A 26761-nucleotide genomic window follows, 5' to 3' on the forward strand; every position below is an offset into this window, starting at 1 on the left:
CCCGCCCCGAACCCCCCGTTGCGCAGCGTAAATACCACCGTTATCAATAATCAAGTCGACGATAAGCTTACCGCTATCATTACCTTCATTAAACCCTCTCATATCAGGAAGCTATTATTTTTCAAATCATACCCCAGCAATGGCAAATTACCGAATCATACCCCATATTTGGGTGAAATTTGGTGTAGGGGTATGATTCAGTAATCAGTATATATAAAAGAATAAGGTAGGGCTGAGCTTGAAAACCTTGAATTTGTATGTGCAGCCAATCATAAATTCGGGTTCGCTACGCTCTTTGGTTAGACCGGCTGAGTCAGCCCGGTAGCCCTCCCGAGCTCCCTCATCAAAAATTTGTATGTAGAAGTTTTACACTTTGAGTACTCAGCTTGCGATATATACAGTTACTTCATAATTCCTCAAATTGTAGACCTCGCTTTGCGCTTTCTAACGCTGTAAAAATTATGAAGTTTGGCCTACTATTGATGGATTAAATGGATATTCAAATATGGTAGTCATGGTAGTCACACCAGACGCGTCCGGGATCGGATAATAATCCTTCCACCTGTTTGTGTAACCATTTTCTTCCACCATTCTACCAATTCTACCAATTCTACCAATTCTCCAATTCCACCAATATGAACACAATCGTCTTCGGTACCCCTCGCCCAATTAGAGCCCCTTACTGACGCCTCCAGGCCACCCCTCGGCGAATCCGCTACTGCTGGCAATCGAGGCCGCAAGCGAGCCCAACAGCTACCTACTACTGCTCATAAACGCGTTGAAAGGCCCTCAAAAGAGCCTGAACGGATACGTCCTCCCCTCATACTCCTCCCAAGCCAGCGATAGATGGGTTAAACTGACATTCAAATATTGTAGTCACACCAAACGCGTCCGGGATCGAATAATAATCCTTCCACCTATTTGTGTAACTATTCTTCTTCCACCATTCTACCATTCTACCAATTCCACCAATATAAACACATTTACCCTCGGTACCCTCGCACTCAGTTGAACAAGAGGAGGATCTACAACAGGCGAATGCGGAGAACACTGCGGAGAACATTGCGGAGACAGTCATCAGCAGCAGTGAGACAACAGGCCTACTCTCCACGGTCTCACACCAATCCACTCAGCCAGTGCAAGAGAAGTCATACAGCGGCGAATGCGGAGAACACTGCGGAGAACATTGCGGAGACAGTCATCAGCAGCAGTGACACAAAGGCCTACTCTCCACGGTCTCACACCAATCCACTCAGCCAGTGCAAGAGAAGTCAATACAGCAGGCGAATGCGGAGAACACTGCGGAGAACATTGCGGAGACAGTCATCAGCAGCAGTGACACAACAGGCCTACTCTCCACGGTCTCACACCAATCCACTCAGCCCAGTGCAAGAGAAGTCAATACAGCAGGCGAATGCGGAGAACACTGCGGAGAAACCAAGCGGCAACAGGCCCCAAGCACCAAGAACACGGCTCAGCTCTCCAAGATCCCACGTCATATGCTCTCCACGGTTCCATATCAAATCATCACTCAGCAAGCGGAGAATACCACTGCAACTTAGCCTATCATCCCCACTGCATTAAGAAGTAAGAGGAGGAACTACAACAGGCAAATGCGGAGAACACTGCGGAGAACACTATGGAGAACACTGCGGAGAAACCAAGCGGCGACAAGGCCCCCAGCACCAAGAACACGGCTCAGCTCTCCAAGATCCCACGTCATATGCCTCCACGGTTCCACATCAAATCATCCCGGAACGATGCATATTTGGACAATTGAAACCGTCCGATGTCTACAGCTATTTCATTATTCGAAAAATTTCACTGCGGCAGGAGATATTGTGGGATTCACACCACTAATTGGCACGTTGTCTCTATTTCTTCCGATATTTCGATACTTCTTGCCATAAGGACATGGCCTTTCTTTTTTGTAGGTAATTATTACACCTTCCTAATTAGGCCTTAGCGCGCCTCTCTCCGCACATATGTGCCTGTATACTACATAGATTAAATCAATTTCGTAGTGGTGGAAGTAGGTCAAAACGCACAGCAAGCGATCAGAGTTCGATTTGACTTAGGGCTAGGGCTAAAATTCCATTTGACTTGGAAAATCCAACTCCATTTGACTTAGAAAATCCAACTCCATGAATTTAATTCATGGGCCTTTACTTGTTAGGGTATGATTCGTAGATCCCTTTTGGGTGAGATGAGAATGGGAGTTGGAAATCACAAGGGGCGGTAAGTTGTTCCTTTGCACTGGAAGAAAAGAGTGGGCGATACAAGGAGGGCATGTGATGAGTCTCGCGACACGAGCCATAGGCTGGAAGTACTCTGCAATCCCGCGCGACTCATATTGACTCTAGGCAAGGCCATTTTAAGGCAATTCTGCAAAGATCGGATCCGACTTCTCGAAGGGTTAAAAGATCTTCTTCGATGCAGGAACTGGACTTCTCTGCCTGATCAAGGGTGTGAGAGACCTTTTTGCATGCACGTCGGAACGTCTACGGTTTGTTGCATAGAAACGGTGTGACGGTTCCTCAATGCCAAGGAAATCTAAAGTGTTCTGCACACGCTAGTAGATCTAGGGCAACGTACATGTAGAAAAGCAACGGCTGCTACCTTGTGATACCGCATCAGCTGTCCCAAACAACTGAAATTACGACTCCTCTTTCTCAACGGATCGGCGTAACCTGATTATCTCATTACCTCAGACCTAACTTCCGTCTGGCTATGGTCATGGGCGACCTTCTCTCTCCCATCCTTTCACTCGTACTGGGAGGAACCGTATTAGCTGCGCTGTATCTACTCACCCGGCGCCTTGCAACCCGTAGAGCCCAACAGAAGATTATCAAGCAGTGCGGCTGCAAACCCCCTGCCAAATTCCCTCTAAAAGATCCTTTCTTCGGCATAGACGCCATTTACGACGCCCTTCGCGCCGCCAAAACCAAAAGTTTTCTGGATCACAAGAAGGGTCATTATGAACGCTATGGCAATACCTTTTCTTCTAAGCTTTCAACCTTGTCTGTCATCAGTACGATCGAACCCGAGAATATTAAGACAGTTCTTTCAACAGCATTCAAAGATTACGTTGTTGGAGCACCCAGGCGTGATGCCTTTTTCCCAGTTCTTGGAAACAGCGTTCTTCTTGCCGATGGTGCACAATGGGAGCATTCGCGAGCCCTACTCCGTCCGAGTTTTGCAAGCAGCCAAGTCTCTAACTTGTCAACATTAGATACTCATGTGGAGAATCTCATCAGAGCCATACCACGTGATGGATCAGCAGTAGATCTGGGTGACTTGTTTCAACGTTATACAGCTGATGTGACCACTGATTTTATGTTCGGCGAGTCGATCCAGTCCCTGTCGCACCCGAAATCCTTCCAAGATCACCTGATGAGAGCATTTCGAGACGCTCAAACAGGCGGAGAGCGACGGTTCCGCCTGGGCAGCTTCGCGAAATTTGTGCCACAACCAACGTTCTACCAGGCAGTCAACCGGGTGCACACATATGTGGATGCACACATTGACAAAGCGATCAAACAACATGAAATGCTACAGCAATCGCACAATGATCCAGGCCAAGAGCATGGAAAATACGTCTTTTTGCACGAGCTCCTCAAGCTCACTGGTGATGGACAGACCCTTCGAAATGAGCTCATTGCCATCTTTTTCGCGGGGCGTGACACTACAAGTGCCCTTCTATCGAACCTGTTCTTTGTCCTCGCCAGAAATCCTCACATCTGGCAGCGCCTTCGTGACGAGGTCAATCAACTGCAAGGGCGGAAGCCAACCTTGGATGAGCTTAAAGCTATGAAGTATCTGGGATGCTGCTTGAATGAAGGTCAGGTCCATCCACTTCTTTGATCCCGAGATTATGCTGATATTCAGTTCATAAAGCACTTCGGCTCTATCCTGTAGTCCCGGCATCGTCGCGTGTTGCAGTCAGAGATACGGTCCTTCCGGAAGGTGGGGGAGTCGACGAAAAGTCTTCGGTCTTCGTGCCTGCCGGGACTCTGGTGGTTTTCCATTACTTTGCTCTTCACCAACGGAAAGATCTCTGGGGCCCTGACGCAGGTGAATTCCGGCCAGAGCGCTGGCAGAACGAAAAGACATCTTGGGTAATTCTCATACAGTGTTTTACCTTCAAAGATGAATGCTTATGCGTGCTGACACAATTGCAGAAATTCTTGCCGTTTGGTGGCGGGCCCAGAAACTGCATTGGTCGTGAGTCTCTTCCTATCATCAATGTCAGCGGCAGCACTCACCATAATTTTGCATTTGTTGTAGAGCAATTCGCTCTCACTGAGGCCTCGTATACAACCGTTCGTCTAGTGCAGACATTTTCAGCTGTGATGAGCCGCGATACCGAACCATGGACGGAAAGCTTAGGTGCTACTTGTAGCTCTGCGAATGGAGTGAAGGTAGCCATGACACCGTGCTGAATTGAATACCGGAAGTATGTCCGAAAGCCAAAATAGAGCAGCATCGACAATGCGTTTGCTCGGAAACGGAGAGGGAATAACGGCGACATGCTGCCCTTGTCCTCTGGGATTGTAAGTTTTTAATGGGATCGATATAGACCTGTAAGAGCGTAGATGCGTGTAACTCAAGCAGGTATCGAATGGATAGGTAATGTGCTCACCTAGACCCACTTTCCTCCTCTCAATACTCAAGCCCGAATATGAAGATGGATTCTGACTCATTGTTTCGATACTGTCGCTCCAATCGTTCGATCCAGAACAGCTAAGACCGACCGCGTCCAAGAGCAGGTTGCCACAACCTTCCTTCCTCTCTTTTGTATCTTCTACACTCACAAGCATCTCTCGTTCTCCTCTGGCTTGCTCACTCCCTCGCCTCGACCATGCTCTTTCTCCTCTAGTATCATTTTGTACAGCTTTGTCTCCTCGTCCCCAACCAGCTCCTCGCTCATTCCTAGGCGTTGAAATCCACGTTACCCTAGACGAAGAAACAAGCGACGAAATGACTATCCACCTACCCTTCCCCCTGAGGGTCAGACCGAGTAGCAACTTCAGGGAACCTGTGCTCCGTATCCAATTAGCAGGAGCGCCCAGGAAGGGGGGAGGATCGCAAAGCGACGTCGAGTCGCGGGCTGGTTCTCATCCTTGGCTGGAAAGAGGTAGGGCGGGTGTAAGGTACGTTACGTTTCGATTGGCTGCAGGTTCCAACGCGTCGTCGCTCCGCAAGCGTTCCCGTCCGAAAAAGTACACTTCGGTGATCGTGACCCCCACAAAATCGGGACTGTTTTGCTGGGGAGTGCGGCACCTTTGCATCCTATACAGAAGCCCGTGAGCGATCCACTAGCGATTTGTGGATGAGACGTTAGCACCCACCGAATTGTTCCCTGGTTAGTCGCTCATGTATAGACCAAATTGACCGACTGTCGTACTCATGAATCTTAATTTGCGAAGAGTTGCAGAGAGACCTCTTTCTTCCTCCATTAGCAGCTAGCTGTCAAAAAAAGTCCGGAATTTTTCCTCTTGTACTGCCTCCTCGCCTAATGCCTCCGTTTTTTTGGCCCCAAGCTTGTATACAATCTCTATAGCAGTAGTACACAATGAAACCCCCCAGATCGCCTCACCCCACTACCGCAGCCGATGATCACATGGGACTAATGTCATACATATGACCTCGACCGTGCCCGTCCCTCCCCCCTGCATGCACCAAATTCAGCATAGGAGCAGTCCTCGACGACGCCGACAGAAACGCCATCTCATTCACGGGCTACGCTCCAAAAACCAACGGAAAGACTCACTCGGAGCTCCCGGGAGTACGCGCGCAGAGCAGAGCTGCTCGATCAAAGTGGCTCGAAAGGATAAGCTCCCCGAAAAGCGCATTCCCGAAGTGAAGTGCGACCGGAAAATACGGTACTGTACACGACCGATGGAGGCGCGCAATAAGCGATCGGGTGTGGGTTGGACACGCGTGGAGAAAGAGAGGGGGAGGGTTCTTGAGGCCGGACGGGGCGATTGAAGTTGTCTGCGTGGGGATCCTGGAGCCTGGGGTGGTATTTGTTTTGGAGGATGTGGGTGGGAAGGGAGTGGAAGATGCAGGGGTTGTTGGTTACGGTGGTGGTGGGGAGATGCGTGGGGTTTGAAGGTCGTTACCGCAGGGTATGAGGTTGAAAGGGGAATGATGGCCAGGGAATTTAATTAGCATAAGCCGCCAAGTCATATCTTATCGTCTGATGAGGGTTATACATGCACAGACTATTCTGCTCCATTGACCTGCCTACACTACCCAATCCTGTGTGAGCTTGGTAAGGTGGGCAGAATATTGCGTAGTGTCTGTGGATGCGGAGGTTGTTTTGAGTCAGACGAAATAGACGGTCTGTATATCTATTTCCCTCCTGAGGTATCGATGATACCGTCTTCCAGTTGAGCCCACCATCATAGACAGTAGATGACAAGTAACAGCTTCACTTGTCCCACCCGATCTGACGAGCTGCTTGGTGGAGAGGCGTCCGTTCGATAAGCATCCTCGTCCATGGCACCTGTGACATGTAGTAGGATATAGTCTGAAATGTAGACTGCTAAAATTTCCGACGACTGCTTACTCGGACTTTCCAAACCTAGGTGAGATTAGGGTATATGGCGTTCATGAAGAAATGTCGCCAAAGATTGGGAGATTCGTCTCCCCGTTGTGCAAAAGATGTTACTCGCTCCTTAAATTAGACAAACACTGGCGTAGACCCGTGGCGGGGGCTGGTCTGGAGTAGTAAATGCCCTCTCTTTCAGCACGGCTAATTAGGGGAAAGAAGACTTGCTTTGGTCATAACGGCGTGTAAAGACATAACGGACGCTGAGAACGGCACCGATTCTGGGGGTGGCTGCTTCCCTATGCGGATCTAATTGTTGATGCTTGCTTACCTGACTCGCTAAAGTCAAGGAAGCAGGTGTCTATCTCTGCCTCGGACTTTAAGAAGGGATTCTCTACGTGCTTACTTTCTCCATCTTCCCCATCCGCCACTCACCAAATCTCTGCCCCTCGTGGTCCATTTTCCCCTGTCTATTCGTACACCAACGGTGCTGCCAGCACCTAACCGCCATGTCTCGAGCCTGGCGTGGACTTCAATACGTTGCCTTGATGTTCTCACGCCCAGAGAGATGCGTTCAAGGCAGAAGAAGACCCTGGCCCTTTGGCAAGCAGCCAGTCACACCGTTGCGGCCTTCCTCCTGCGTAAACAGTACTAACAGCTTTTTCACAGTCACTCTTCGCTCTTGTTCTCGACACAATCTGCAGGGACTCAGAGCTTGTACCACGGCATCCAAGACATGATGACATGTGAGATGGCACACAGCGATGTCAACCGGTCAACATTAGGTATGCAACGTCTTTGCTTGTTATCATCGTCCCCTAACGTTCTTTCTGCTTGCTGAAAATGGTTTTCCACAGGACCGACAGTCGATACCAACATCCGCTCCATGGTAGAAGAGGGAGGCTCAAAGCGAAGTGAAGAATTCAGGGGGGCAACCAAGGCCAGTAGTAACTGCGCCCTGCTCCCTCTGATGACAATTCTCGCGCGCCTGCTTCTGATGTTATCACGAAGAAAAGCGACCGTCTGATGGGGTTAGGGAAGATTTTATTCTTCTTCTAGCGTCCTCCGACTCGGCGCAGCCCTATACAATCCCAGTAGTCAGCCCATTGGGACGCCCGAGAAAATGTCTTCTGCCTCATACTGCCTCTGTTACCTTCGCCTGGCCACGGCTCTCCTCCACTTGTATACCACTGCAACATGAAGGATTGTTTCAACACTGGCCTTATCAACCAAGCGGAACAGCATGACGAGCTAGCAAGTGAGACTCCCATCAAACCTTCAGTTTCCCCTGCTGACGTACCTTCAAGAGCAGCGTTCCCGACAATGAACATGAACCACGCAGACAAGCAGAACGCGATCGATAGCCTTCGTCCTCAAACCCTCTCAACTCAGATGCTCTACCACATATCATTGGCTCATATCCATTAGCTCGCACTGAGAAGTGTCCTTGCTGCAACACTATGTGGTCTATTGGACAGGGTATAGCCATTCCAACGTTCTTGAGATCCTATATTTGGCTAAATCATTCTTTCAGTTCCCTATCGATGCCACTCGTTGCGGGGACTGGATGGTACATCTCAATGGGCTGGTGAAGCGAATGAGAAATACTGAGTAAGTGCTTCTGGCTGACTTGGGCACTGCCCTCGACCGAAAGCTGACTTGCAATGTAGCTTTTCTCGACGATGGCACTCGGTGACTCGACAAAGTATTGGAACTTTCCCTCGATTCAACCACATGGACGGCCTTCTTCCACTTGATCAGGGTTCGAAGATCACTTGAGTCAGCCATGTCAAGAGAAAGCCAGACAATCCAATCATCCGTAGCGACATCATCTTTGCCGGGTATGTCGGGTACAATCCTTGTGGAATCCAGTACTCCTTGGCCCGCTCAAGCTACCAATTCATGCCCTAATCCGTGTCCAAATCGGCGCAACATAGTGGTGCAAGGGAATAGAGGAAGCTGGTGAGTGCGCTCTACGTAAATTGAGTAAATTGGATTGTTTGGGGGCGTTGTGAAAGGTAGTGGACAGGACTCCGCATCTGCCGGAATTCGGAACTCATGGAGGAAACGGATACTGCTGTTCATCCAAATCACAAGCATGGAGTGCAAGTTGTAACATGGAGTGCAAGTTGTAAGGAAGTGAGAGGCCAGGAGACGGTCCGCTGGGTTTCTGTTCCATGTCGAAACTTCTGGCTACTGCAGCAACGGACGTCGATCGTACAGTAGGATTTAAAATGAGCGAATTAGCAATCTAATGATGGAATATGGGTCTTGTTTCAGGCGTCGAAGATTGATGGCACGAAATCGCGTAGAATACTGGGATTGAGGATTCCTTACCTTACTCTTCCCGTCTGAGGGCAAGGCTAACCGGATCAAGCACAGAGATCGGCGTCATAACAAGCGCAGGCCAGAAAGTCGGGATGTCTTTGGATCAAAATGTTCTGCAAGATCATTAAGGCAGTATGCATAGTAATAACACTCGCTCTTGTTCACATTCTCATTCTATCATCCCCAAATTCACACAAACGCCCCAAAATGCAAGTCCCTTGATCGCCCCGACTCGCATCAGAGACCATCTTGCCAACCCCAACATCCGCTAGTAAAATTCTCTCGTGGAAGGCCTACCAAAGCTGATAGCTCCCCTCCGTCCTCTGCGCATTCCTTCGTCCTCGGAGTCATCAAGATCATCATCCTCGGATAGATGTCCACGACAACCAGGATGCATCCCACCTCGAGCGTCCCCAATATTACCCCGACGAGATCCATACTGCTCAGAGTCGGACTCATCGTCCGTGGTGCTGGCACGAGCTGCACCACGGCCCGCGGAGCCCCCGCCATTGAAGCGCACGTCTGGGCGAAGTGGCTGCGCTCGGCGAATTCCAGGTCCGCGGTGTCCTTCGCGCGTCGCACGAGAATCCAAGTCTGATTCATCCTCGGAGGAATCGCCGCGGAAGCGAGGGTCTGGGCGACGTGTTTCGCCTCGGCGTCCCAAGCCCCGACTTCGGATGTCACGATCTCCACGTTCGACTTCGGAGTAGTCGCTGTCGGAGTCATCGGGAGTACCGGTGGGATAGCCACGGCGACGAGGCCCGTCTCCGCGCACTACATCTGCACTGCTACGATAGCGGTCGCTTGATGAGGCGTCTGGACGATGGGTGGGGCGGCCGTGTCTCCCATGGTCGGTATCTTCATCATCGGAGAACTCCGATCTATGGCCAAGCCCGCTTCGCTCGCCATGGAATGTCTCTCGCTCACGCATCAGGTCAGCACGACCGTAGCCACGGTCATAGTCATCGTCACGGTCGAGTGGAGCACCACGACGGGTATATTCGTAATCGTCATCCGGACTCGAAATCGCGAGTAGAAGCGCCATAACGGTCCATCTTAATCTTCTGGGTTTGGGTTTGGTTTGTTGTGGGTTTGTGGTGACGTTTGAGATCCCTTCTGTTTTGAGTGTGGTTCGGTTTTGGAGTGTGGTTGTGGATGCGTGTTGGTGAGAGGGATGTAGAGAAGAAGAGAAAAGAAAGAGGCAGGAATGGGCATTAAGTACCTGCGACCATGAGCTATGAAAATTATGTTTGACACAATGGTCTCTTTCTCTTTGACAATCGCATTCTCAAGAACCCTCCTCTGTCATTGTGTAGACAGTAAAAATACCTCTTTGTTGTAGATTTCTTTAAGACAGTGAAACAATTTCATTGTCAAACGCCTAGCTGGCGTTGTAGAGAAGGTAGTGAAAGCAGCGTTCATTAGGTCAACCAGAATCGTCTTTGTTATTGATGCGCAATATCGCCGAGGATACTCTTGCTTTGAGAAAAAAGGCAAGAACAAGGTCATTCTTCCTTGACTATTCAGGTCAGGAACCCTCTAAGCAAGACTCTTCCACCGTAAGTCACGTCCGGCTTTCCTGCCCTTTGCCTCGAAGTGCAAAGCTGGATAAGGCATGTCACACCCTTTTCTGCCCCCCACCCAGCCCCAAAGGCTGAACCTTTGCAGATCACTGACTTGTGCTTGGTTAAGCTCATGCCTTGCGTTTACTCCTTTGCTCGCAATCCCGGAGCGTACGAGGATATCTTTCGTTTGCTTTGTAGACTCGTAGCAAAACCCCTGAGGTTCTGGAGGAAGGAGAGAAGAAAGGCAGCTAGAGGCAGAAGAGGGCAAAATCAGTTCCCCTGATCCACGAGGCACACCAGGGCACTTTCTTCAGGTGGTTTGGTAGCAATTCTTCATGGCAGTCCCTGGTAATTCAAATCTATCTTCTGAAAGAACGGATGCCAGATCAGCTAGTATTGTTTTAGGCCAACAAAGCAAAGAGCAGACTCGTCCGCTTCCAATACTCTGCAGCATCCTTCTTCATCCTCTCCATTGCCTTCGGCTCGAATGCAAGATCTTGAATTAGTGAACCCTGTAGGCTAACCAGCTGATTGTCCTCAGCTTCCGTCTCTTTAACGACACTAGCGTTTGTTAGATAGGCAACGTCGAAGAATCGTTGTATCTTCCCGTCTTCTGGCTCCTCTTCTGGCTTGAACTCGATGTGTCCGTTGCTCATAGTTCCATTCAGGGGCTTTTCCGGATACTTTTCTGGCTCCTTGCTATTTCGCTCCTCTTTTTCCTCACTTTTTCCCGCTTCTTCGCCATTTACCTCTCCATTCTCCTCTCTGAATCTTTCCTCTATCTCCTCCTCGTCTTTCTTGACTTCTTCCTCGAGTTCTTCTTCCTCCTTGTCTTCGCCATCAAGAAGATCTCTATCCCGATGCCCATTGACTTGAACAGCCTGACGTCCTTCAAGCATTGGCGCTATACTCAGTATAAGTTCCTTTTTCAGCGTATCGACTGCTTGCGGACTCCACACGTCGCTGCCACAAGCACTCATTGATGACGCAAGTTCAAGCAGAAATCTGTATGTCCATGCAGACGGCAAGACGGGTAGTTCGGGGTCGCCTTCCCAAAGCGGTCTCGCCTGTAGTAGCTTAGCTTGCGACATCTTGGCAATACGCTTCGAGCATCGCTCCAGAGGCACCCGAAGTGCTTCAATTGCGATGGTATGCTGCAGGGTAGGTATGGAACCAATTCCAAGTTGAGCATTTTGGTAGCTCTTTGGTAGATATTGCCGTAGTTCCCTCCATACACGGATCAAGTACGCTGCTTGTTGGCCGTTGTTAGTCGTCTCAGACTTGTCAAAAAGCTTGTGAAGCATGACTTGTAAATCAGTATAAGCCTCTTGGAGGGCGCTGTTGAGCTCTTCTTGCAATAGTCTTGGATCGTCCTCACTGAGCAGGACTTGTTTGTTGTCCAGCAAATAATTCTCATTGTCCACGTCATCCATATCGTCTGCCCATCTAGCCTCTCGCAGCTTCTTGATCATTTCTTCCAGACTTTCGATTCTTTCAAGAAAAAGACACATACTCTAGAGAAACTTTGTTGAGGGGCTCATTCTTGCCTGTGAATCGAGACGCAAGCCTCTCTCGGAACGATTTGCCTCCGTTTTCAAACTCCATTGAAGTCATTGAAGAATCCCATAATGACGGAGTAAGGTCAGATACGCCAGCTTGCCAGTTCTGCAAAACGTTTTTGACAATCAAGCCCACTCGGTCCAGCTTAGACGCTCGACTTTGTATGAGACGCGTGGATTGAAGGTTGAAAACATGGCGGAGACCATCAAGCGTCTCAGCCGAATCGACCCCGGTCGAATGCTGATGATTCGACAACCAAAGCTCCAAGACTTGTCTCCGTAAGTCTACCAGTCTTTCGGGATCCTCGACATCTTCTATCCTGTTTCGTAGTCCAGCGAGGAAAGACCCAAATGCGGACTTTGCCCACTGTTTGAGTGATCGTTCTGCTTCGGCTTTGGTCAAATCATCATGCCGTATATAGGGTGTAAAAGTCCTGATATCGTCACCTATCCATCGCTCGTGAACATCCAAGTTGAGCTCGATCAAGGAGTATACATCCTGACTTTTGAATAACGGAACCAACTTCAATCTCTCCAGTGCGCGTGCCAGTTGCGTAGGTATGACTGCCTGGGTGTCCTTCAACGTCTTTACGTATAGTCGTAATGCCAATAGCACGTTGTCATGACCATCACCATCCTGGCTCATATTCTCGGAAATAGCCTCCAGCCTCATGTGATGATAATGACGTATAACATCCTTAGGTGACGAACTTGTAGCCAGCGAGAAAGCGCACATTGCCTCCACCAGTACATCTCTCGATATTTCCAAGCTTTTGAGCCGTCGGTCAATCCTGCCCAGCAGTCTTCGACGTAGACTTGCCAATCGGTTCCTCAAATCGTCTAAGAATGGCGGCGGATTCCGGCGCTGGGAGAGCTTCGTATGCAGCAGCCTCGAGATCACCAGAACTTTGGCGGCCAGCAGCACCGATCCTCCGCTCTTGAAAAGCCTGGAAATGACATCTGGACAACTGCGGAGGACGGCCAATTGGGATGCGAAAGAGTAGCGTTCAGTGTCTGCCACAGAAGCCATAAGCATCGTCTCCAGATGTCTGTAGATTTTTACGAGACATTCGTACTTGGAGCCCCAACCTCTTCAGTCCATGTCCGTAAATTTGAAGCCTTCTTGTCCAAGATCCTAGTATTGCACCTCTTGCTAATCTCGCCCATGTAGGTCTCCAAGTCGTGCATCTGGCCACCCATCTCGATGATTGATTCCGCAGTGCCTAGGAGGTCACGATAGCTTGCGCTGCATGATCACGCTGGTGTCAGCAGTTGTGACTTTTAATAGAAACACGGTGGAAGCCAAAGTGCTTGAAGTGGTCCCATACCCAACGAGTGTCCTCAGCTTTTCACGGTTCGAATCAATGTCCCTGCGCAGCTGTCTCTCCATACCGCGCACTGCGGGAACAGGATACTGGAAGGCTTCTTCCCATGACCCGAAGGTCTTTGGATCTGGGGCTTCCGCTGCCATTGTTTGTGTATAGGGTAACGACTGTGGGTGGTGCAACACCGATGATCTCCGGCGGCAGAGAGCGTGAACTACGAGGTCTCGCTTACACCTACTCTACCGATAATTGACTTTCTACAACATTGATTCAAAACTAGCTCTTTACGGCCTGGACTCGATAGACAAGACCAGGCTTCAAATACAGTTGAAGGCTTGCACGAGGTTACCGGTACGCTTAGCAATGGTAGGATAGAGCAAGCAAATGGGTATTTCTGTACAGTCGAAGTCATACGGAGAAGGTATTATACATCAGAAGCAGAAGAACGCTTTTCAACTCCATCCAAACACCTCCGCAATGCTTGCAAAGTTCCACCTCAAACTCCCAATAGCAACAAGAATGCCGACCAAATCGACCGTTATAAGTACCGCCGCCGCGGTCATGAACCGCGGACTAAATATTCTATACAGCATTAGATGTCTCCTCAACCAGCCAGCCCACATAGTCGTCGCCAGGTTGATAACGGCGTAGTATAAAAGCAAAGTAGCTAGTGCTTTGGCCACATCGCTAAGCAGCCTCGGCTTCTTTGGAGGCTGCTTCCATAGTGCTATCAAGGGCACTGCCACGGTAGTAAGTATTTGAGCGCCGAAGGTGTTGAGCACAACCAACAGTGGTGACCAAGGATAGGTTACTGTCCTCAAAGCGACGAATGCTGACTCCCACTGGATACTTGAGAGTGTTGCTTGATGGCCTGTCTTGAAGAAGTGAAAGCTGCCGAGTAGACCTAAGACAACGGGACCTATGGCGGTTTGGGAAAGATCGTTTGTGTCAATGATTTCAAGGAGAGCGAGGATCTGGACGGCCAAAATGCCAATTGCACCTCCTCCCATAGGCTTTTGAAGTAAAAAGATGGCCAAAAGCCAGTTGGTGACCAGCAGAAAGTACCGCGTTCCGTGCACGTTGGCGTACCCAAATACTTTTACCGACTTTGGCTTTGTGACTACGCCATCGTTGGTGTCGGCATTGGCTTCGGGTGTCACCTCAACATTGATGCAAGGGTTCCCATACACAAAGGTTGTAGTACCGACTACGAAGGCCGAGCCGAGTAGCAATCGAGCCAGGACGATCTTTATCATCTTAAGGCTACCCTGACTCATTTTCAGCCATTCATTGTCGTCTGCTGCGTCAAGTACCCAGAAAATAGCAGATCCAAGTAGGCCCATCCTCAAGGCAAAGCCCACCCACAGTGTTGCGGATCCTTGGTACGAACGTGTCCCCTGGTAGTATGTCTTGATAATAACGGGCAATAGAATCGCTGTGATGAGTGGTATGAGCAGTTGCCACGGAGCCGATGTGGATGAGTTGGTCGACGCGTAGTATGTGGACCTACAGTACGGCATTTGCTCTTCGCGACAGAGTCTGGAGAGCGAAGCCAAACGACTCAGCACGAAGAATGCGGCGGCTTGGGACATGCCAAGGATGCGCTCAATGAAGAATTCTTGGCGTATCGAAGCAGCAAAAGCGACAAATGCGAAAGTGCCGAGAAAGCAAAGCATAATCTCGTCTTCCCAAATGGTGTACGAATTTGAAGCGAAGCCGATGGACTGACTCAACGTAAAGACAACTGCAAGCCAACCCCACAAGGACCGCGGGAAAGGGAGAGAAAACCCTTTCTGTAGCTCAAGGAAGACCCAGCCGAAGCCGCCGATACCGCCAGCTGCAAGGCCAAGAAGAGAGGTATCCTTCGCAACCATGCCAGGCAAAATCGTTGCAATCAATAAAACACTCGCACCGCCGATAGCTCCAAGGACCGTCATATGCGACAAATAAACTGGCACCACTTCAGCGGTCGATGGTCCTGACGACCGTGCGAAGACCGCCACAACGCCCACAGCGCTTGCCAGAATAAAGATTCCTTCTAGCATACTCGGGATATTGAATGTAGCCCAAAGACCTCGACATATGCGTAAAGTCTCTTGCTGGTACTGGGAGAACTTCTCGAATGCTGTAGCATACAAGTCACCCCTTTCTTTATGCTGAACGGCCTCTTTCCAAGATTGGAGTCCGTCCGCCCAGTAACCTTGGGGCAAAGAAAAGATACTTTCTTCCAATCCTCTGGAACGCGAGTACTCATGCTGATATCTGCTAATCTGAGCACCCGCCAGTGCGTTCACAGATGCTAGTCTTTGCCAATCAGGCTTTCCGGGGCCGACAAAAGCCTCCGCGATGGGAGCTCCGAGGTTATTGAAAGGTATTGGCATGCCGAGAAGTAGGGAGAGTGTTGGCACGAGGTCAATCTGTCCCACAGGACGTTCTTTGGCAGTGGGTGGTGGCTCCATCTTCCCGTTATGACCCCTACCAAAAACGCCTTTCTTCGAGTACAGCCACAGTGCCGCTTCTACCTCGTCGTCAGATTCTCCGCCATGGTCTCCCTTGACATCCATGCCATGGTCACCCATCACCACCAGCAAGGTCTTGTCGTCCATAAGAGTAATGACTTTTCTTAGCACGTCATCCATTTCTCTCAACTTAGAGTTCGTCGCTGGATGATCGGGGCCATATCGATGTCCGGCGTGGTCGACACCAAGATAATGACCAAATAGTACATCCCACTTTCCCGTGTTCTCAGGGCTCAACAGAGGTATCAGATGCTCAGTCACCCCATTATCGACGGTAAACAAATCCCAAACATTGAAAGAATCGTACGCGTGCGTAAGATTGGCGTCGAAGTATCCTGGGAATAGCGAGTGCCAGGTATCATCACCTAAATGAACCAACGTCTTCCCTGCGTTCCGCAGCTGTCCAAGCAAATTATCTTCCTCAATGGCTGTCCCAGCAAAGTTGGACCCTATGTCAATGAATGTAGGCAGAGTCCCCGTTGTTAAGCCTTTCAATCTTTGAAGTGTCGAAGTTGGAGGATCCGCTATGAATGGTAGGAGGAAGGCATTTCCAGGGCTCTGTCGTGCTGTCTCGTCCAAGACTGTAAGAGCATTATGGAAATGGTGCGGAATACCAGAAAAGGGAACAGTAAAGTCGTAGCGTAGAGCATCAATGATTATTATTACCGCCTTGTCGAAGGTCTTCGGATGCCAGCATCCATCTGTATAGGTTCTCGGACTTTGTTTCCCCAGGTCGAACGGAGGAGCAGTGCATTCTGATTTGTAGTCAAGCACAAGGCGTGTAAGAAGGAAGCCTTTGGTGAAGAAATATATTCCAATGGCATGAAGTAGACTAGAAATGTTAGAAAGGATCAACCCACGCGCTGGAAAGAACATACAATATCCACAGAAAGAAGCCTATTAACAGAAAATGAGAAGCTTTGAATTGAATCTCCTTCCTTCTATTTATCGTCTGAATATCGCTGTCGGGCCGACCCCGGTCTTTGCTATCATTGAACTGACTCGTGATATCCTTGTACTTTGAGGAGGCAGTAGCTGGGCCATTCTGTGCTATCGGGGTAAAGACGGGCTCCCTGTTTTCAGGGCTCGTTCGGGCCATGCTCCAATGCGAGTACCAAGCAATTTCTCCACTCTGCCATCACACTGCAAATCGCACTCAAGATGTGACTTGGACAGGCTTGATGCTAGAGGAAACAAAGACATGGAAGTCACAGAGAGCCTCGCGCTGGCCTAGATTTTGCGGCTTTCTTGTAGGGCTGATGTCACTTTAGCCTTCGAGCACAAACAACATTTTCCATTCACACATCTAAAACATTGACTGTTGCTCTTAATGGGATCTAGAACACTGTAGGCAAGAACATACGGTTCCAAGCTTGAAAAGTTCAAAATTCAAACCGAATTGAAGAGTGTAGCAGTCCTTCCAAATAATTTCCACGAGTCTTACTCTAAATGCCTTTCGGCATATCACATTTTACTTATTCGGTGGCTCATGTAGTATTTACAGTGAGAAGGTTTGGCAGTGCATTGAGTTTACAAGATTAACATTCATTTACGATACTAGATTCCATCTACAATCCCATTATCCTTTTCTTCTCGATCTTCTTTCTCCTGTCTCGCCACAATCTCCCTCCACGTTCCCATAAACTCCCTCAACCCAGCTTCTCCGTCCGTACTTGCGTCCACCACATCCTTCGGTAGCTTGTGTGCGCTGTACTGCGGTGTGTTGAAATTGTACGCTTCTGGATCATCCCGATTGACCAGACGGAACTCTGGCGTAAAAGCCTCTTCCTCATCTTCTGATGCCTCTTCCACTTCCTCCTCTTGCTCATCGTCTAGGTCTGACCCACGATCCACGGAACCATTCCCATTAAGCGAGAGTCTGACGACACCGTCTTGTAACTTATCTGCGCCGCCTTGCTCTTCGCCCCTCATGTTAAGGACCTCCAACCACGAGAAAAGCAAAGGATCGGTGCGCGGAGCCCACGGATTGACATCTATTAGCCAGACTCGGTCGTGTGGTGGTGGAATGTAAACGTCAAACACGAAACTCTCATCCGGAAAAGTCCTCTTCAGGTTTTTGTCAAAAGCATCTTGGATCAGTGAGCGCAGCTTGGGTATCAAGCGCGGCAGGAAGTCGAAATGATTGAGATCCCGTTGGCACATGCAGAGCAGATGTCTCGACCGCACAAAGCACCTAATTTCCAACGCAGGGTTGAATGCTGGTATCGTCTTTCGCAGAATGAGGTGGTACGGTATTTTCGAGAGATGTTCGCTGGCGGATCTCTCCTCGTCCTGGTTTTCAACCTCACTCTCATCATCGCTTTCATCCTCGCAATCATCAAGGACCTGCTCTAGATCATGGGTAATGAAATCCGAGCTCTTCAACAGCAGGTAAATGTCATTCGGCGTTGTGCAGGTCATACTATTCGTGGCGGATATCCAAGTCGCATCCTTAGGAGCAGACCAGTTGAGCTTGGGCATTACAGAGCCACCGAGTTCTGAGATAGTGGATTTGATCTTTTGGTGCATGTCGAGCCAAGCCTGTGAAGGGTCTGTGGTTTGGTCTTCTTCCTCTTCTTCATTGTCTGTATCAGAACCGGTGCTTGAGGGGATATCTTCTGGAGGAAGAATGATACCGTCGGCGCGGAGGTAGGACAGGAAGGAGGCGGAGAGAGGAATAAGGCGGGCTTTGGGGGTTAGGGAGCGGTATCTACCTTGGTCAGCGCGTGACACTTTGAGCAGGTAGCTGAATCTATACCTTGGGTACCACGAATGGTATGAACAATTAAGGATATGTGACTTGGTGACTACTGGGAAGGGTAGCTCCATCAGAGGTTCACTTGTTGGTTCTAGAGAGGGAGATCTTTCCATAAGATCCGCATTTGCAATAGGCATGGCTGAGGTCCGCGATTCGATAATTCTGGGAAGATCAGACGTACATAGTTGTTTTATCGCAGCATACGAGGGTTTCTTGAGCCGCCCACGATCTTAGCTCCGCCGATCTCCCGCTATGACAGCGCCAAGCCTGCAAGGGTCTTTTTGCAAGGTCCGAGGCGTCTCAGCCATGGGAAACTCGACTTATTAACGCTACACTCCACCACATTTAGCGATTCCCTCCTTCTATACCTTCCAGTTGCCAAATCCTCATCATGTCCTCCAACGTCGGTCTCACAACTCCAAGAGGCTCTGGTACCTCAGGCTACGTCCAACGCAATCTCTCCCATCTCAAACCCCGTGACAATTTTGCGCCATATCCCAAGGACTACGACTTGCTGAAGCACCGACAGCGCAAGCCTGACAAGGAGATATTGGATCACGATAGGTTGCGGGAGGTGGAGGTCAAGGTGTATGACCTAAGGGATAAGCTTGAGGATGAGGGGTATGTCTGCCCTCATACTGTCAACATGTACCTACCATCGCTTGGGTGTGGCTATATCGTTGCGATTGAGGGGTCTCCGCTGAGTATGGTTCTACTCTGCAGTGTTGACGAAGAAGAAATTGAGCTCCAAACCTCCGCCCTACGCCAGAAACTTAGCTCCTTAGCCCCCTCTGACTCGAGATCGGATCGCAAAGGACAATTCAAACCACATCAGGTACACGAGCTGGCGCAGGCGAAGATAGAAGAGAGCGAGAAGCTAAGGAAGGCGTTGGGGATAAGTGCGAACTATGAAGAAGGATCGCATTGGAAGAAACAAGAGGAGAGACTGAGGGACGGCTTGGGCGAGAAAGAGCGGGATAGGTGACATCGACAAATGCTTGGAAAGTCTAAAGCGAGCATAGACGAGTCAGGCGTCGAGAAGCCGTGGGAAAGGCGAACGGTATTGGGGCGCCCGGTATCATGATGAAAAGGAAAGAGTCATGTCTCTTCCCAAGAGATTTTGGGCTCCTGTGGACATGCTGTGTTTCCGCTACCACAAAAAATGCCGGTCTATGGCTTGCCTAAAAAGGTATTCACAGGATTTCTGTAGAGATGAGGTATCTCACATCTCAAGCCAAATAGCGCCATGTGCTATGCCATCAGAAACGAATCAATGCACCCCATCTTCCATCACTCGTGTCATTCCCACGTTCAATCCCTCCACCTCCCCCTCGCCCACCTCTCAATTGACCCAACCCCAAATGTCCCACTCGACTCCCCAACCAGCGTCCTCTGCTCCACCACCGCCGCCTGCTCTCCCCGCTGCTCCTCTGCCCCACCCTGTACCTCCCCCTCAGTCCCAATCTTCTTCTCCCTCTCCAACCTCCGCTTCCTCTTCTCCAACCTCTCCGCCTTCAATCTCTCCGACAGCACCTTCAATTCCTCTCTCTCAAAGGGTATCTTATGTGTCGTTTCCGGCGCGGGCCAGAAGTCGGGCACCGAGAAGCGCGTGTCGAGGTTGACGCCAAAATAGTACATCCAGCCGATGGGGAACGCAATGTACATGCCAAACTGCGCGAACAGAATTAGCATGAAGGGAAAGGGAAACCGGGGTGGCGGAGGTACGTACTTTGAAGACCTCTAGATTGGCACCACCGGAGATGTGGGTTGCGAGGGTCGGTGGAAGTCTCCATTTTGGAGAGCTCGCGGCTTGCGAGAGCCGTTATATGTGTCTTGTAACCATCGTGCTGGATGATCAAAAGGCTTCGTTGAAAGCTCGTCTCCCTCGGTCGCAAGGCTGGACCTCGGCAAACAGCTTCTCCAGATTTGTCAACAACGACCCACTTCATACCCCGCGTGCTTTACTACGCAACTCCACAGCTGTCATTGCGATGAGCGGCAATGTTCATCTATACATCCATGGGTCTCTAACACTTCCTCCTTGACTAGATCCACACTCTCGCCACCCCAGCCCTCCAACCCTTGTGGACGTCTAGAGTACAATATCCACCCTTCCGCATAACAGCCATGCCTCTCCCATCAGACCCTCGCGTCGCCTTGCACACCGAAGGTAAGATCGCCTACATCAGAATCAACATCCCCGAGAAGCTCGGCGCCCTGACTCAAGATCTCTGCTACCGTCTCGCATGTCTCATGCGCGAGGTAGCAAAGCGCGACGACATATTCATCACAATCTTGACGGGCACAGGCCGCTACTTCTCCGCCGGCGCCGACGTCTCAGTCGGCCGCTCCCTCTCCGAGCACGCCGACGTACGCCGCGAGAGCTTGCGCAGTTTCGTGTCCAACAACCTAGAGGTCGCGAACGCATTCTACACCCATCCGAAGATCCTCGTCACCGCGCTCAATGGGCCCGTCATAGGTCTCTCCGCCGCCCTTGTCGCGCACTCTGATTTCATATACTGCACGAGGTCTACCTTTCTCCTCACGCCCTTTACTTCGCTCGGGCTGGTAGCAGAAGGTGGAGCCAGCCATGCGTTTGTGCAGCGCTTGGGTATCAGTAAAGCGAACGAGGCGCTGATCATGAGCAAGCGCATCACCGCTGAGGAATTGTTGCACACTGGCTTTGTCAACAAGATCTTCGACACGGGCAAGGATGACCATGAGAAGTTCTTTGCCGAAGTAATGAAAGAGGTGCATGATCGCCTTGGAAGCCATCTTAACAGCGAGTGCTTGGTGAAGGTGAAAGAGCTGATTCGCAGACCGGAGCGCCAGACTTTGGATTCGCAGAACGTTGCAGAGGTTTTTGGAGGATTGGAGCGTTTTGCCGCTGGAATCCCGCAAGAGGAGTTTCGCAAAATTGCCAGTGGGGAGAAGCGTCACAAATTGTGATGTGTAGGAAACTAGCTGGTCTAGGGGCGTGTTATTGATGAGTTCGGAGATGAGAGGTGGATTTTGGATTGATGCTGAATATGGTAAGAAGAGAAATTGCCATGAGTATGTGTTTGGAACCTTTAGCGTGCATTGCACTCGTACCTGTCCGAAGGCAAAAGCCGCACGTACCGTAGAATCTTGGGATCAATTTTCTCTATATATAATTATCGGCTTGAAAGCAGCCTGAATCATCCAATCACCTTCTCAACGGCCCACTCCCCCTTCCCGTCTTTTTTCTGAACCACCTTCTGCGCGGGTAACGGCCAACCTATACTTCCCTTCTCGCCGACAAGCGAAGGTATCACCCAGCACGTCCTCGTCTTGCTATCTCCTTCCTCAATCTTCCCAATCGGCTTCCCATATACCAACAACGGCGTCCCCTTTGCCAATCCCGCAATCTGCATGGCTGTCACAGCGGTAAGGGCATGCATCCGTGTCCTTGGCTTCTTGGCTCCTTCAATCGTGGCGGGTGTGCCGCGCTGGAGGTGGCTGTAGATGATATAGGTTGGCAGATCTTTGGTCGCGAGGTGGGCGAGGACAGAGGAGGGGTGTACGAAGACTGCTATGTCGATCATATCGATATCTGCTCTCCGCTTTACGTTGATGGGAAAGAGTGGGAGATAAGGAACATCGATGGCTCTGGTTGGATTCCGAGGGAGGTCGGGTGGTGAGACTGATGCGGAAGCGAGGATGGCAATCTGATCAATGAATGCTGCGGCGGTGAATTGCTGGAGAGCTGCAACTTGAGTCTTTGATGGGGATGGGAGCTTGAGAGAGACGTTGGGCGCAAGTAGGGTGGGGTTGTTGCTGCGGACGATGCTCATGAGTTGGGAACAGAGGTTGCTGGCTTCGCTGAGGGCTTTGGGGGAGAGGAACATGTCTTTGCAGAAGGCCTCTCTCAATGGAGCGTAGGCGTAGGCACATAGAGCAGTGAGCCCTTTGAGAGCATCAGAAGTCGGCGAGTGACGGCTGAAGAGGTGGTGTGCGTGGTTGTAGTGGCTTTTGAGCTGGGAACGGGCTTCATCTGCCGAGCGGTCTTCGTTGGTATAGACCTCAGACTGAACGTTCACGGAAAGGTCCAGCTGGTTCTTGGGGATAAAGAGATCTAGGCTTGCCAAAGAGGCGACGAGGGCGATCGTGTAGGGCATGCAGCCATGCTGGTGGCCAATCATAAGCATCTTGGAAAAGCGTGGAGAAAGCGGATAGTTGGATATTTCTCGCCCAACAGAAGTAATTTTGCCTTCATTCGAGACCGCTCCAAGGTAGATGAGCAATTTCTCGGCCTTTGCTAGACTTTGCCGATCTGGAGGCGTAGGGAAGGGGAAATTCACAACATGCTGCAAGTCCATGCTCTTCAACTGCAGCACCACACCTTCCACAGGCATTCGGAGTATCTCCGGCTCTGCATACTCCTCGAAGTCCCGCTCATAGACGGCTGAAGAGTAGAGTCTGTAGCAATGTCCTGGGCCAGTTCGTCCGGCACGACCAGCACGCTGACTTGCACTCGCTTTGCTGATCCAGCCGACGTCAAAATTTTGGACACCCGTCATGCGGTCGTACTTCTTCTCCTTTGCGCGACCGCAGTCGAAGACGTAGCGTATGCCGGGAATGGTCAAACTCGTCTCTGCCACGTTGGTGGCTAGCACAATTAGCCTGGAGTTTTCAGGCGGAGGCTCGAAGACACGAAGTTGATCCTTAGTTTGAAGCTGGGAGTAGAGAGGGAGAATATGGACCGTTGAAGATGCTGGGGTGGAGTCTTCAACGTCGAAATCTCGATCGTCTCCACGGCTAGAAGAATCTCCGTCACTCTCTGCGTCGTCCTCAAAATCATCGAACCCAGGAGCAATGTTCCCTAGCTCAAGATCTTCCGTCTCGAGAGGTGCTTCACTTGCAGAGATCCGAACCTTGTGACCATTAGATTGACTTTGGAAGTTTGCAAGGGTCTCGTTGAGCCGTTTGGCCAAGGCAGTTATCTCATTCTGACCCGTCAGAAAGACAAGCATCCCCCCTGGCGGAAGTTTCCTGTGGCCTTTGCATACTTTTTCAAATGCTTCTTCAGTGTAGTCTCTCCGCGTCCTACGTACAAAGTGAGTAGTGACAGGGTACTGTCGTCCTTCCGCTTGTATCAAGGGGGGAGTGCCGTTGCGGAAGAGGTTCGGATTTTCCAAGAAGTCTGTGATTCGCAAAGTAGCAGACATGATTACAAGCTTCAAAGGCTTGATTTTCTCATCCTCCCTGCTCATAGTAGCCCGTAGATCAACAATCCTACTCACCATACCAATCAAGATATCTGTGTTGGCGCTGCGCTCATGTGCTTCGTCAATGATGATGACTGAATACTTAAGCAAGGCAAAATCATTAGCGATTTCCCTGATCAGGATACCATCCGTCATGAACTTGATGGCCGTCTTGCTGCTGACCGAGCTGTCGAAGCGAATCTGGTAGGAGACTCTTTCTCCCACTCCACCAAGTTCATCGCCGACGCGCTTTGCCATGCTCACAGCAGCTACCCTCCGAGGCTGTGTAACCCCTATCATCCCAGGATTTAGGCTTTCAGGGCTACCAAAGCCAGCTTCATACAAAAATTGAGGTACTTGAGTAGTTTTCCCAGATCCTGTTGCTCCCCAAATGACGACCGTGGGATTGTTGTAGATGGCTTCCATAATCTTCTGTTCCTCTCCGACCACAGGTAGACCCAAACGACCTTCTTGTACGTCAAGTGGCCGCTCTACCTTCACGCTAAATGCTTTGCGCTCTGGTGCACTGCTTCTTATTTCCAGTTCTGGCGGCAAAGGGTCCTGTTCTGGGCCTCTAGGGGTATGAGTTGGTTGCTTAGTGGGAAGACCACTTTGGAGCGTAGCAAAATTATATGCAGTAGGTTTGAAGCCCAAAGCCTCGTTGACTTGACTCGTAGCCCATGCTTTGAACGCAGAAGAGCGTTCTTTGCGCTCCTCGGGGTCATAGTAATTGCTCCCGCTTTCGTCCATAGAATCTTCGGAATCATCAGTCCTGGGTAAATCGTCGGAGAATTCAGAAAGCTGGTCTTCAGAATCCGCCGGCCCATCCATCGACGCTGTGGGAGAGGGCAGACTGTGACAAGAGGCGTCCGAATCATTGCCCGAGCTAAAACCATCCCAAGGAATCTCGGTCGCTGCAATAGTCAGAGGTTTAGCCATCTTCAGACGCCGACGCTTTTTGATGATTGGCTTGCCATCGCTACCGCTTTCCAATGGTCGTTTCAGACCACTGCCAAATGCTGGCTTTGCTGGAGCATCAAGGGCAGAGAGATGGTTGTCTGTAGGCTCTAGATTCTCGGATACCTCAGAGCTATCGCCTTATCTCATCATCATCATCATCATCATCATCATCGTGTTCGAACAACAACTCGCTATTCTTTTCGAGGTTCACGCCAGCTTGACTCTCCTTCAAGGCTTGCGAGAGAACCTCACGCTTGGCTGGCTTTCTACCCAGACTTCGAGAGCTGCGTAGCAACGAAGTATCGACCTTTGCGCTTGCTAATTTTTTGATCAGATCGAGGTTCTCCTCTTTTCTCAATTTTATGTCCTGTGGGTGTTAGTTTTGGCTTTGTCAGAGACAGACAAACAGAGAGAGGGCCTACATACGATATATTTATCAAGTCTCTTCTGCTTCTTGCTGGATGTTTTTGGATGTTGAGCTCGTAAAATATTTCTCATATCCTGCCTTTTCTTCTCCGTTTCTGCGACAGTGCCAGGAAAGATCTCCGCTGCATTGCTGTCATTGCCATTTGGAAGACCTACGTTGCCGCTGTCTTGCTCAAGCCTCTTCCTTACTTTGTGCTTACGCTGTCTTGGAACAAATCTAGGCATCGCGACTGTATAATAAAGTAAGGTACTCGAACACCTTTGAGATTTTTCTGAATAATCTTCAACGTCAGACCTACAGTTTGGTACTCTATGGCCACACACACTAGTACGACTTAGTCAAGATATCTCAAATCCTCCAGTGCTGGAGTCACATTGACTAGCTGTTAAAGGGTCTATTATGGACGAATGACGGCCGGGAAGTTCTGGTGTAGATAGCAGAAGGTCGCCATCATCTGGTTGTCAAAAGGTTGGTGGTGGGAGAGCAATGCGCTAGTTCTCTCCAGAGGTCTAATATGGCAATCGCATGGGCTAATGTAGGTAGGTATTGCCTTTGTCTTCACCTGAAGCAGCGAGCATCGTATGATCGTGTAGTGTCTATCTAGTCGATCTCGAGACTGAGAGATGATGTTCTATGCCGACTGGGCTATTAAGAGATCCACTGTCCTCACGATTCTCGAGGCTCAGCCGCAGGATGCTTTTTCCTTCTACTCAAATTGAATGCCCTTCCACAGACATGCATTGTCATAAGCATTATGTTCACCTTGTGTATAAGACAACACAGAGAGAGATGGTAGGCGGCACTCCGGCGACTGCCAAGAAAAGAATTTAAGATTTAGAAAACTATCGACCTTCTTTCTACGTCCTCCATTTCACATCACATCTCCTGCAATCGAACATCCAATACAAGCCAAGTTGACACTATCTGCATTCTCCAAAAGCGATTGGACATTGCTAGAACCGTAATGCCGCTTCCAATGGCACCAGACTCGCCCCAGGTCCTCAGCATTTCCCCGTCCTACCCAGCCATCACCAAGCAAGCAGCCGGCACCATAAATGGCATACAGACCAATATCACGTCTACAGCCTTCTCCGACAAGATCATGATCACGATCACGCAAGGTGGAAGGCTTGCACAGTGGGTATGGCCGTACCCGTGTCTCAGCAGCGATTCGTACCTCTGACTTTTCTCCAGATCCACGTACCTCTAAATTCCCCCAACCCCATTTTCGCAGATCAATATATGTCCTCCGGCAATGACGAGGATAATCTCTTGCCAATGGCTCACCTCTCGCCAAAGACACTGCTAGGAGGATCTACATCTGAGAGGGAGACTGTGGGTCAGCTGTATGCTACGCAAATTGCAAGTGCAATCGTCACGAGGAATCCGGAAGAAAAGAGGACTGTTTTAGTTGGATTGGGCTTGAGCAAGTTTGAAGCTAGACGAGAAGTGTTCTATGATACAGTGGATCTTGTGATGAAATGCCTGTGACCGCCTGTCACGCAATGGAACGCCGAAACATTAGTGTGGCCAATA

General features: G+C 50.0%; 12 protein-coding genes across 12 annotated transcripts; 4 read left to right on the forward strand and 8 right to left on the reverse strand.

Annotated features, from left to right (window-relative positions):
* Nucleotides 1-2730: 2730 nt before the first annotated feature.
* HO173_000157 (uncharacterized protein) lies at nucleotides 2731-4442 on the forward strand (the record flags this gene model as incomplete). The annotated part of the gene is made up of 4 exons (XM_037302108.1): nucleotides 2731-3841; nucleotides 3898-4118; nucleotides 4182-4224; nucleotides 4288-4442. The coding sequence occupies 4 exons, from the start codon at nucleotides 2731-2733 to the stop codon at nucleotides 4440-4442; spliced, it is 1530 nt and encodes a 509-aa protein (XP_037170687.1).
* A 4710-nt stretch (nucleotides 4443-9152) lies between these two features.
* HO173_000158 (uncharacterized protein) lies at nucleotides 9153-9929 on the reverse strand (the record flags this gene model as incomplete). The annotated part of the gene is made up of 1 exon (XM_037302109.1): nucleotides 9153-9929. One exon carries the CDS (start codon nucleotides 9927-9929, stop codon nucleotides 9153-9155), a length of 777 nt encoding a protein of 258 aa, XP_037170688.1.
* Nucleotides 9930-10850: 921 nt separating this feature from the next.
* Nucleotides 10851-11921, reverse strand: HO173_000159 (uncharacterized protein; the record flags this gene model as incomplete). The annotated part of the gene is made up of 1 exon (XM_037302110.1): nucleotides 10851-11921. One exon carries the CDS (start codon nucleotides 11919-11921, stop codon nucleotides 10851-10853), a length of 1071 nt encoding a protein of 356 aa, XP_037170689.1.
* A 22-nt stretch (nucleotides 11922-11943) lies between these two features.
* On the reverse strand, nucleotides 11944-13479 carry HO173_000160 (uncharacterized protein; the record flags this gene model as incomplete). Its single annotated transcript, XM_037302111.1, has 3 exons — nucleotides 11944-13022; nucleotides 13085-13254; nucleotides 13337-13479. 3 exons carry the CDS (start codon nucleotides 13477-13479, stop codon nucleotides 11944-11946), a joined length of 1392 nt encoding a protein of 463 aa, XP_037170690.1.
* A 306-nt stretch (nucleotides 13480-13785) lies between these two features.
* Nucleotides 13786-16951, reverse strand: HO173_000161 (uncharacterized protein; the record flags this gene model as incomplete). Its single annotated transcript, XM_037302112.1, has 2 exons — nucleotides 13786-16684; nucleotides 16731-16951. 2 exons carry the CDS (start codon nucleotides 16949-16951, stop codon nucleotides 13786-13788), a joined length of 3120 nt encoding a protein of 1039 aa, XP_037170691.1.
* A 458-nt stretch (nucleotides 16952-17409) lies between these two features.
* HO173_000162 (uncharacterized protein) lies at nucleotides 17410-18747 on the reverse strand (the record flags this gene model as incomplete). The annotated part of the gene is made up of 2 exons (XM_037302113.1): nucleotides 17410-18562; nucleotides 18611-18747. 2 exons carry the CDS (start codon nucleotides 18745-18747, stop codon nucleotides 17410-17412), a joined length of 1290 nt encoding a protein of 429 aa, XP_037170692.1.
* Nucleotides 18748-19001: 254 nt separating this feature from the next.
* HO173_000163 (uncharacterized protein) lies at nucleotides 19002-19595 on the forward strand (the record flags this gene model as incomplete). The annotated part of the gene is made up of 2 exons (XM_037302114.1): nucleotides 19002-19231; nucleotides 19334-19595. The coding sequence occupies 2 exons, from the start codon at nucleotides 19002-19004 to the stop codon at nucleotides 19593-19595; spliced, it is 492 nt and encodes a 163-aa protein (XP_037170693.1).
* Nucleotides 19596-19921: 326 nt separating this feature from the next.
* HO173_000164 (uncharacterized protein) lies at nucleotides 19922-20302 on the reverse strand (the record flags this gene model as incomplete). The annotated part of the gene is made up of 1 exon (XM_037302115.1): nucleotides 19922-20302. The coding sequence occupies one exon, from the start codon at nucleotides 20300-20302 to the stop codon at nucleotides 19922-19924; it is 381 nt and encodes a 126-aa protein (XP_037170694.1).
* Nucleotides 20303-20370: 68 nt separating this feature from the next.
* Nucleotides 20371-21559, forward strand: HO173_000165 (uncharacterized protein; the record flags this gene model as incomplete). Its single annotated transcript, XM_037302116.1, has 2 exons — nucleotides 20371-20613; nucleotides 20660-21559. The coding sequence occupies 2 exons, from the start codon at nucleotides 20371-20373 to the stop codon at nucleotides 21557-21559; spliced, it is 1143 nt and encodes a 380-aa protein (XP_037170695.1).
* A 230-nt stretch (nucleotides 21560-21789) lies between these two features.
* Nucleotides 21790-24777, reverse strand: HO173_000166 (uncharacterized protein; the record flags this gene model as incomplete). Its single annotated transcript, XM_037302117.1, has 1 exon — nucleotides 21790-24777. The coding sequence occupies one exon, from the start codon at nucleotides 24775-24777 to the stop codon at nucleotides 21790-21792; it is 2988 nt and encodes a 995-aa protein (XP_037170696.1).
* Nucleotides 24778-24928: 151 nt separating this feature from the next.
* On the reverse strand, nucleotides 24929-25449 carry HO173_000167 (uncharacterized protein; the record flags this gene model as incomplete). The annotated part of the gene is made up of 2 exons (XM_037302118.1): nucleotides 24929-25165; nucleotides 25225-25449. 2 exons carry the CDS (start codon nucleotides 25447-25449, stop codon nucleotides 24929-24931), a joined length of 462 nt encoding a protein of 153 aa, XP_037170697.1.
* Nucleotides 25450-26201: 752 nt separating this feature from the next.
* On the forward strand, nucleotides 26202-26716 carry HO173_000168 (uncharacterized protein; the record flags this gene model as incomplete). Its single annotated transcript, XM_037302119.1, has 2 exons — nucleotides 26202-26366; nucleotides 26420-26716. The coding sequence occupies 2 exons, from the start codon at nucleotides 26202-26204 to the stop codon at nucleotides 26714-26716; spliced, it is 462 nt and encodes a 153-aa protein (XP_037170698.1).
* Nucleotides 26717-26761: the final 45 nt, after the last annotated feature.

The sequence above is a fragment of the Letharia columbiana genome (assembly GCF_014066305.1).
Source record: "Letharia columbiana isolate WasteWater2 chromosome Unknown Sc0000000_s0, whole genome shotgun sequence".
Classification (NCBI taxonomy): Eukaryota; Fungi; Ascomycota; class Lecanoromycetes; order Lecanorales; family Parmeliaceae; genus Letharia; species Letharia columbiana.